A 9,715-nucleotide genomic window follows, 5' to 3' on the forward strand; every position below is an offset into this window, starting at 1 on the left:
TCAAGTACTTCAAGTACTGATAAATACAAATAAAGTACATACTTTTCTTTGTTTATACAAAACAGTTGAAGTAAAATGTATAAAGAGTTTTGCATTATTTTTTTGTTTTAAATGCGGAAAAGTTAATCATAGTAGTTTATTCTGAAATTCTAAAGGGTGTTCTAAAAGTAACAATTTCCCAAAGCGAACATGATTTTTTGTCTTTGTCGTAAAACAAAATTTCAAAGCAACTTTTCATTATTTTAAATAATCAATCGAATGGCATAGAAACAAATTGTTTTAGTGTTAAATCATAAAAATCAACTATTAAAAAATTGAAATTGTTATAACTTTTTTATTAAAAATTAAAAAACATATCTATTTCTCTAAAATGAAAGTTTATACATTTTTTAGAGTAGATTGAAAAAATATTCATTCATTTCTCTGCTTATGATTTTTTTTAAATTTCTGTAACCATCCCGGAACTTCTAGCAACCCTAACTCTTTTCAGTTATCTTGAAAACCCCTTTGTTTTATCTTTGATGAGCTTGAAAAAAATTACTGTCACTTATTGTTAGTATATACCTCAAACTAACTTATATAAAAAAATCAGGTAAGTTGACCAAATTGCGATTTAAAGGCCCATTTAATTGAATTATAACTTCAGTGCGCCGTCATTGCAATTAAACATTTCAAAAAGCACAATGCGGCGGATTCTAACAAAAGATCTGCGTCTGTATCCATTCAAGATTCTGCTAACCCAGGAATTGAAACCAGACGACCATTTAATGTGCTGGACATTCGTTGAATGGGTGTTGGAGAATCCACAAGTGGACAGTGATTTTGCTAAGAAAATTATCTTTAGCGACGAGGCTGATTTACATCTTAGTGGGTATGTGTACAAGCAAAACTGTCGGATTTGAATCTTCGGGTCATTCAATAACGACCACTGTATACCCAAAGAGTGACAGTGTGGTGTGAATTTTACATTGGTGGGGTAATTTTTTTTAATGCGGCTGGATTTTGGCTGGAAACGCAATGACTTTCAATGGAGAACGATATCGAGATATGCTATTGAACTTTTTGTGGCATGGATTTGTTTGACGTAGTTCCAGTCAACGAATTCTAACATGTGTTTTAACTGTAGCAAACATCTAAACAGATAACTACCTATTAAATAAAGATAGACAGTGTCAAATGTAAACAATGAGACACAACGGCAGTGGCGTACTGTCAAAAAAGGCAAAATATTAAAATTTACAAAATACCAATACACATTTGAAAGGATTACTCATTTTATAAATAATTTTTATATATTGCTGATATAATGAGACGGTAAAAATTGAAGTAAAATTAATAAACTGTTTTTACTATACTCAAATTGTTTTGATCAGTACTGATTAATTAAATGCTTTTATCCAACACTTGTATATAATACTATAATTTCTTTGGTTTTAAAGGAATAATGGGGCCTATAAGTCACTAGTGAGTTATAAGTCATAAGTTACTAGTAAGTTATGACTTATAAACCCCACTAGTGACTTATAGAAATCATAAAAAGACAAATGTTTGGTCTATTTTTCTAGTTTTTATTAGAAAACCAATTTGAAACAGTAATAAGTCAACAAATAACCTATAATGCTACAAACTTACAATCTACCTACTTATTAATATTAACATTAACATTTGTAAAGCCGTAATTTGATATTTGAAGGAGCACCATCAAAAGTAACAGAAACTATTTTGATACCTAATTCACTTAAAAATTCTAAACATTTTTCTATCAAATTAGCTTTTTCTCCATCATTTAAACCGTTTGTCAAGAATACCTAACAGGTATTTTCCAATGACTATTTATAGCTACAACCATAAAAACAAGGGCTTCCGTAGCTTCTGGAATTTTATCCCCATATACTTCAATGCCGACATCAACATATCCAGTGAATCGTTTTCCATTCCACTCAACACTTTGCATTATAGACGTTTCGTCAAATACAAAATTGCCCAAAATTTCACTGTTTGTTTCTCTTACTTTCATTTTAATAGCAGCCAATGCTTCATTTGTAAATCCAGGTGTTCCATCTATAGATCTGTACCACTTAAAAATTGTTTTTATATGTCGCAAAGCCATGTTAAAACTTCTTGCATAATTATAAGCATCTGTTGAATAAAAGTTTAACGTTAAGGCAAACGACCTAAGTTCAGGTGAATACTTTTTACGAGATTGTCATTTTCTTGATCTTTGACAGATTTCACCTAACATTCCAGGTGCTGATTCCTAAAAATACAGACAATTGTTTACAGACACAGAAAGAATAAGTATTTTTCAACTTAACATGAATGATACATTGAGCAGTTCCTGTTAAGTCAAAAATTTCAGAAGACAATTAAGGCTACAAATTCTGGCTTTTAGACGACTCTTTGCCTGCTGCAGACTTCGGATCTTTATTGTTTTTTCCAATTTTTTCTTGCTCTTCTTGGACTATCCATGTCAGAAGTATGGCATTCTCCAAAATATCGTGGATAAGGGCTTTTCCTAAAAATGATGAATTATCTATTCCAGATGTATTTTATATAAACACTTACGGTAGTGTTTATATAAAATAAAATGGTAATATATAAATAGGTAACAAGGTAGAATTTTCTTGGTATTTTGTAAAATGTACTGAATAAAAAAAATGTTAGATAGGTAAGCAGATAGCAAAATTATAGGGTATTAGTTGTAGATACTATACAAAGGATATATAATTTGTTAATTATATTTTTATAACTTACTTCAAGTTTATAATTTTATTACGATTGGGTGAATCCATTTCTATTTCTGATGCAGTTAAAGTTTATCAATGTTTTGGTGATGTGTCACCAAATTTCAAATATATTTCAGAAAAATATGTAGCCTTATTTATAGTAGATAACAAGCCTGATTGAGCACTCAGTGTCGATGACGATGAACATGTGGATATACTTTCTGGTTTTTGTTGCGGCAAGTGCAATGACTGTTCCGTAGGAACATCATTTAGAGAAATATTTTCCTTATTAGAACTGTCTGATCTATAAAAATTAAAGAGGTAAAGAGGTACTAGGTAAAGGCTTTTCACTTGTATATTTTAATCAATATAAAAGTTATTTTACCTGCTATAAGTAGAAGCTATTATTGGAATAGCTGTCTCTCGCAAGTACTTTATACCTGATGGCTTTGTCAGAAAATCATTCATTCAAAATGATCAGAACAAACAAAAATGTTGTCGGTAATATTGACATCACCTAGGGAGAGTTTCCACAAGTTTCTCCGTTCCAGATTCTTAGGAAATCTAAAAAATATAGGTATTACTCATACTTATAATATTACTGAAACAGGAAAAAATAAGTTGAACAATTAAAAAATATATCTTTTTAATAATTTAAATAATGATTTAGTCAGTATTTTATCACTGCTAATTAAGTACTAAGGTCCAAATTCATAAATCTCATTAAAGTTCCACTCACACTTATCTCATACTAAACTCACCCTAATCGTATTCATAAACAATTCTAATTGAACGAGTCACTTAAATCGTACTCAAATCGCCCTCACAAATGAGTGCTAAGTTAGTGACATATTAGTGGTGTCTGACGTGTGCTTATGTTCCTAATTTATTAATTTTATGGTTTCATAATATTCTAGCAGTAAAAGTTACAAATAATTAAGAAGTATTCAATAAAGGATATTCTATATGTGAACATTATATAAATTATAATTATTTTTTAGAAATGATACATACCTCATAAATCATTGCTTGCCACTTATTCTAATCTATATGAAGTATATAGTAGTGAAAATGAACTAAATATTACTAACTACTAACTAATTGTTACTTGGGATATATGAGAATCGTTTTTACCTGGATAATTAATTAGATCTTATGATTTTCATTATTTATTATTTAAATGTAACTTATTTTGTATATATTTTCAACGTCAATTATTCAAATTCAAAATAAAGATATACTGTGACATTAGGTTTCCACTGATGATATATTTTTGGTAATATTTGAGTAGCAAACTGTTCGCTTATCTAGTAGTTTGTGGTTTGATGCACACTCAAGTTAGTCACTCATTTATACACATTTCTGAATACCAGAACTGATATTGAGATGAGGGCACCCTAAGTTGAGTGAAGCATAAGTTTGAGATGAGTGAAAGGTTAGTATAGATTTAGGGAAGTTTCTGAATTTGGCCCTAAATGTAAAACCCCCTTATGTAATCCCTCAAACGCCGCCCATGTTGCTTGTTTACTTACCTGTCAAAATAAAACTTTACAAATAACACACTTTCTAACCATATCTTAGCACTAAATAAATGTCCATACATAAAAACTATACAACAATAAGAGGAAAATGCCACACTAAACACGCAAAACGCAAATACGTTAATAGCGGCTACACACTTTTCCTTTGACATATGTCATCGACAATCATCGAAATGCGGACGTAGGCGGGAATATTAATTCGACCAATAGAAATTTGTGTCTCCTGAATATCTGATTTATTTATGTACATTCGCAAACAAATACATCCAAAGCTCCTTCTAGTGGTTACAATTCGTTGGTTCCAGTAGGCTCATGTAACCTGCCATACGGACGTGAAACTTGTTACGGCAGAAATTTAATGGACGACCTTATGTAACAGTGAAATGACTTGGCCACCAAGATCATGTGATCTTACGCCATGCGCCGTTTTCCTGTGGGGATTCGTAAAGTCCAAGGATTCTGCTCGAATGAATACCATTCCTGAGATAAACGCAGACATGCAGAGAGTTATCAACGAAATTCAGCCACAGGTATGCAAACGCGTGATACAGAGTTTCTTGAAAGAAGTCGAGTATGAAAATGAGTCGCTGATGACATCTGTCCTATATTCTCTTTCATATTTAACGGCAAAGTCTACCCTTTAAAAACATGTAAAAACTAAACCAACTTTTTAATTAATAAAATACTTTTTCCTCATATGAACTCCTGCGCTTTTTTTTGGGACACCAAATATATATAATCTGGTATTTTGAATAAAAGTAAATGGCAACTCGTCTTGCAATAACGTTATTACATATTTATAACTTTAACACGATTTAAAATTCCTAATTTTGAAATATTATTAAAGTCCAGTATTTTAGGCCACACCTTAATAATTTACGGAAGACCTCAGTAAAAAGCTGACACAATTATATAACCATTATTATTTAAAGATGTTTAATGTATACGTACTTCAGTGTAATGACACAGTCGACCTTTCAATTGTTCCTTAAAAGGTAAGTCGGGTAAATATACTACTTTTTTATTTTTGCGAAGGCTACTTATTACACGTACTGCATTTGGACAATTTTTCTCTAATATTTTAATCTATCATTAAGAACAATGGGAACAATGATATGAAAACGCCCCAATAATTATATGTAAAATGTTTTGCATACAAGCAAAAATATTGCGACGTTGAGGGGTTAACCTTCAGAATGGAATCCCCGACGAGATTTATTTCTCACTTCTTACCTATTCAATACCTTACTATAAATAGATAGATGATCAACAATTTAAGATTCATTTCAGGATGCAAGATACTTACAAATTTTGAAAATTTGCTAATTACACAATCAGTTACGAAAATTCTGTATCACGCTTTCGCAAACGTGCGGCTGATTTTCGTTGATAACTCTCCAAATTTCTGCCTTTAATTTAGGAATGGTATTCATTTGAGCATCTTAATTTTTGTGTGATTTGTTCTTCATTTCATTCTAGATTTTTAATCTTCTCTTTCAAGTCTTCCCGCATTTCATCCTGGTTGTTCATAATTTTCTTTTTATTCATAGTGGCAGGGTACTGGGGCTGGCATCTTCAGTAACAAGAGCAACTCTCGTTCAGCATTTCAGTTAAAAAATTCGTAACTTTCTAAGGAAGCAAAATTGCATCAAGGTAACATGATCTATATAATTTTTTCATTCAAGAAAACTACCCTTCAAGTACGCCGCATTCGTTTACGCACAGCAACTATAAGGCGTAAATGTTAAGTGAAAATTTTTTTCTTTTTTTTTTCACTTCTGAACATAATATTTGTAGAATAGTATTAATAAAAATAATAAAATTAATACATATAAAATGCAGAAGAAAAGTGTAACGAGGTAAATTAGAATCCATTTTAATTCAGTACAAAATTGTTTTATTTTTTTTCCTACAACTTTCGGATGTTATGCCATCATATAGGGAAGAAGAAGAGTGACAATCATTGGAAAAGGAATTGCAGCATATACTAATAATAAATAGCATTATGAATATTGTGAACAATAATGTGAACATGTGAACAATGTGTTAACAATCTGAAAATATCAATATATTAAAAAAAAACGTTCTTTTTAATAAGGATACTTAGTTTAAAAAAGTCTATTGTGTCATATTAGGTACATTTAGTTATTTTACGCCACTTATTATTTTTTTCGAAAAATGTCATCAAAAGTCGACATTTTTGTTAAATTTTCAGTTGACAAAGTGAGTACTTTTTGTCACCTAGCTGCAAGATACTTTTATGCTCTAGAACACCAAAGTCTTTTTCGTTCTAGAACATAAATCAAATGTCAAAATAGTTTGTCATTTTCTCGAAACTTATTTATGATTTTATTAATTAAACAATATACATTTTAAGTAAAATAACACTTCAGTACAAACTGCAACTATTATAAACAGGACGATTACAATTTATTTTGTACTACATGTAAATTGAAAGTGCTGATATTACAGTGAGTTAAATTTATGCCAGATCCAGTGCTGCCAGTCATCGTAGCTTTTAGTCCTGGGTGTTCAATGAGGCTGCTGCTGTAATTGTTTTAAGTTTACTGCGCACGTTGTATTATTGGCAAATAGGCACTGCTGAAGATGGTAACAATTTATTTGCGACTGAAATTTTATTTCCTATATAATCTTTTATATTTGTCTCCGCTACCGTATTAGAACGCCACCCCCATGTCGTTTAATGGTAGTAATATCGGCCCCTGCGTCGGCTAACAGAGTGGCGGTAGAACTGGTCCATGATGTTCCGGTGGGTGACCTCGTACGCGTTGTTGACGTTCCAGTGGGTTGCTTTCACGTATGACTCTCTTCCATATACCTGACAGATCCACGCCACTATCCCTGTTGAAGTTGTTCGGATTTCTGTAAATTTCTAAAGCTTCTCTGTATAGTCGGGGCCAAAATCTTATCTCTCTCACCACCATGTTGGCTTCACTCAGATCCACTGTGTGTCCTATGTCCGCCCTATGCTGTGCTATTGCCGATTTTTCCCAGTTGTTATTTTTGAGGTGACTTTTGTGTTCCTTTAACCTCGTGTTGATGTGCCTTCCCGTTTGTCCTATGTAGACCTTTCCGCAAGAGCAAGCAATATTGTACACACCGGGGCACAGGAGCTGGTCGTTGCTGCAGGTCTTTGGAAACGCTGCCGCCACCTTCCTTACAGTACTGAATACTGTATTGATATTCCTCTTCTTCAAAACACACGCGATTTTATCTGTACAAGCTTTCACGTAAGGTAGATACGTCGTCGCTAAGTACTCCTGTTTCTCAATGGGTGTATGTCTCCTCCTGATAGCTCATTCTATATTTCTCGCCTTGTAGCCATTCCCTCTCAAGGCCGTGCGTAGGTGCTCTAGTTCTTCGGCCAAGTGTCTTGGCTCGCTGATGATCCGCGCTCTATGAATGAAGGTATTTATGATCCCCTGTTTTTGGGCTGGGTGGTGGTGTGATTGTGCATTCAGATACCTGTCTGTGTGAGTTGGCTTCCTATATACTCGATGTCCTAAAGTGCCATCTGGTTTCCTCTCCACCAAAACATCCAAGAAGGGAAGAGCAGCGTTTTTCTCTACTGCCATGGTAAACTGGATATCTGGATGTATCCCATTGATGTGATCCAGGAAATCCGCTACGGTGTTGCGTTCGTGGGGCCAGATGATGAAGGTGTCGTCAACACATCGGAACCAGCATTTAGGCTTCAACGTTGTGGATTCCAGGGCTTTCTTCTCAAAGGCTTCCATGTATATATTGGCCAGGACTGCTGCTCCCTCCGTCTGTTCGTAGAATTGGTCCCGGAATGCAAAGAAGGTCGATTTTATGCATACTTCACAGATAAAATCGGACGTCTTTTGAAGAAAAGGAATATCAACATAGTATTCAGTACTGTAAGGAAGGTGGCAGAAGCGTTTCCAAAGACCTGCAACAACGACTAGCTCCTGGGCCCCGGTGTGTACAGTATTGCTTGCTCTTGCGGAAAGGTCTACACAGGACAAATAGGAATGCACATCAACTCGAGTTTAAAGTAACCAGTTTCAGAGTAACTTCTGAAGAAGAGAGCGATATGTCTCTCGAAACGTCAAGTGTTATAAACCGACAACGTGACAACAAGCTCGGAAATCATTCAACCATTAACAACAGCCACGGAAGCCTACAAACAAAACTAAGTACTCTGTATAAGTTTCCGGATGAAGCAAATTGAGATAAATTAGTATTTCTTTTGGCACATTCCTTATTTTGTTGACGCCAACCACTTGGTTACCACATTTTTCACTGACATACTTCACAAAAAATCTTCGATTTGTAGTAACTGCCGGACGTAAAGCACAGTATTTGCGGTATATCTTTATTTGGTCTGGACATGAAATCGCAAAACATCTCGGAGTATGAGTTTTGGAATCGGGAATTCTTATAATAATGAATTGAAGCTTTGTCTTCTATATCAATCATTATCTTTAGTAGCTCTTCTCTTCTCTTCGTAAAGCTCCACTTTACTTTAAATACTATTACATTATTAAAATGACGTGAAAAGTTGTCCAAAATTAGTTTATATCGATCGATTTATATTAATTTGAATTAACTTTTCTAGCAGAAATCTATATTATTTCGTTAGAAATCTGAATTTTTTTCGGACAGTATCCAACTGATTTGCTCTTCAAATATGCTATTAGTTTGGAAAATTTTCTGATATTTACATTGTTTTTTTGGCATTCAGTGTACTTTTAACATGTATACTGACCATAACGTCGAAGGTTTAATTTTATTAATTATATATTCGAAATATGCCAGTAATACAGCTCCGAACATTTTTTGAATTTTCTTCGAACTACACCACCCTTTGAATTCGTTGTAGGCAATCTCGTACTGTCTAGACGATTTTTTGGGAATTAATTGTGAAACAGCGCTTTGTGCCGCTTCCAATACCTCCCCTGGTAAAAATGCTCGTGTTCGAGCTCATTTTGAATTAAAATCTTAGAATATGAATTGCAATATATAATTCTGACTCTACTTTTTCAAACAACTAATTTTTATTGTTTATTAGGTTGCTATCGTTATGATAGTCGCCGTGCCTAAACTGTCTTGTTTTAAACACGGTTCAAACGATTTCAAATATAAATTAAATTGTTGTACACAATTGCCTAAATTTATTGCAGTTTTCAAAAAAATATTGTTTGCATCTCGAACGCAAAATACTTTTGCGTTCTCGAGTGGATATTTCGCCTTGCATAACTCGGCAAAATAACTTCCAATCTTGAACGCGAAAGTACCATTTTGCGTTCTGGATACAAAAATAACTATTGTCGTTGTCAAACTGGACAAAAAAACGTTCTTTTATTTAAATTCTGACCACGTGACTGTATTTTACAAATCCTAATTGGGTTTCTACCAAAATTAGTAAAAAGTTTGCCACTTGGATTCATATAAAAAATAAAT

At 33.3% G+C, this 9,715-nt stretch overlaps 1 protein-coding gene across 1 annotated transcript; it reads right to left on the reverse strand.

Moving 5' to 3' along the window:
* Window positions 1-2,372: 2,372 nt before the first annotated feature.
* LOC108915468 lies at window positions 2,373-9,239 on the reverse strand. The gene is made up of 4 exons (XM_018721501.1): window positions 9,206-9,239; window positions 7,603-8,264; window positions 7,107-7,548; window positions 2,373-2,515 (listed from the first exon to the last, which is right to left on the reverse strand). Exons 1-4 carry the CDS (start codon window positions 9,237-9,239, stop codon window positions 2,373-2,375), a joined length of 1,281 nt encoding a protein of 426 aa, XP_018577017.1.
* Between the last annotated feature and the right edge of the window lie 476 nt (window positions 9,240-9,715).

The sequence above is a fragment of the Anoplophora glabripennis genome, unplaced genomic scaffold, assembly GCF_000390285.2.
Source record: "Anoplophora glabripennis isolate ALB-LARVAE unplaced genomic scaffold, Agla_2.0 scaffold737, whole genome shotgun sequence".
In the NCBI taxonomy this organism is placed as follows: Eukaryota; Metazoa; Arthropoda; class Insecta; order Coleoptera; family Cerambycidae; genus Anoplophora; species Anoplophora glabripennis.

Excerpts from the sequence above, each read along its gene's own strand:
- LOC108915468 (XM_018721501.1), bottom strand. The coding sequence starts at position 9,239 with ATGAGCTCGAACACGAGCATTTTTACCAGGGGAG. Across the intron at positions 7,549-7,602 it reads TGAGAGGGAATGGCTACAAG|GAGTACTTAGCGACGACGTA; the intron begins GCGAGAAATATA and ends ATTGAGAAACAG. Across the intron at positions 2,516-7,106 it reads TAGTGGCGTGGATCTGTCAG|GAAAAGCCCTTATCCACGAT; the intron begins GTATATGGAAGA and ends CATCATTTTTAG.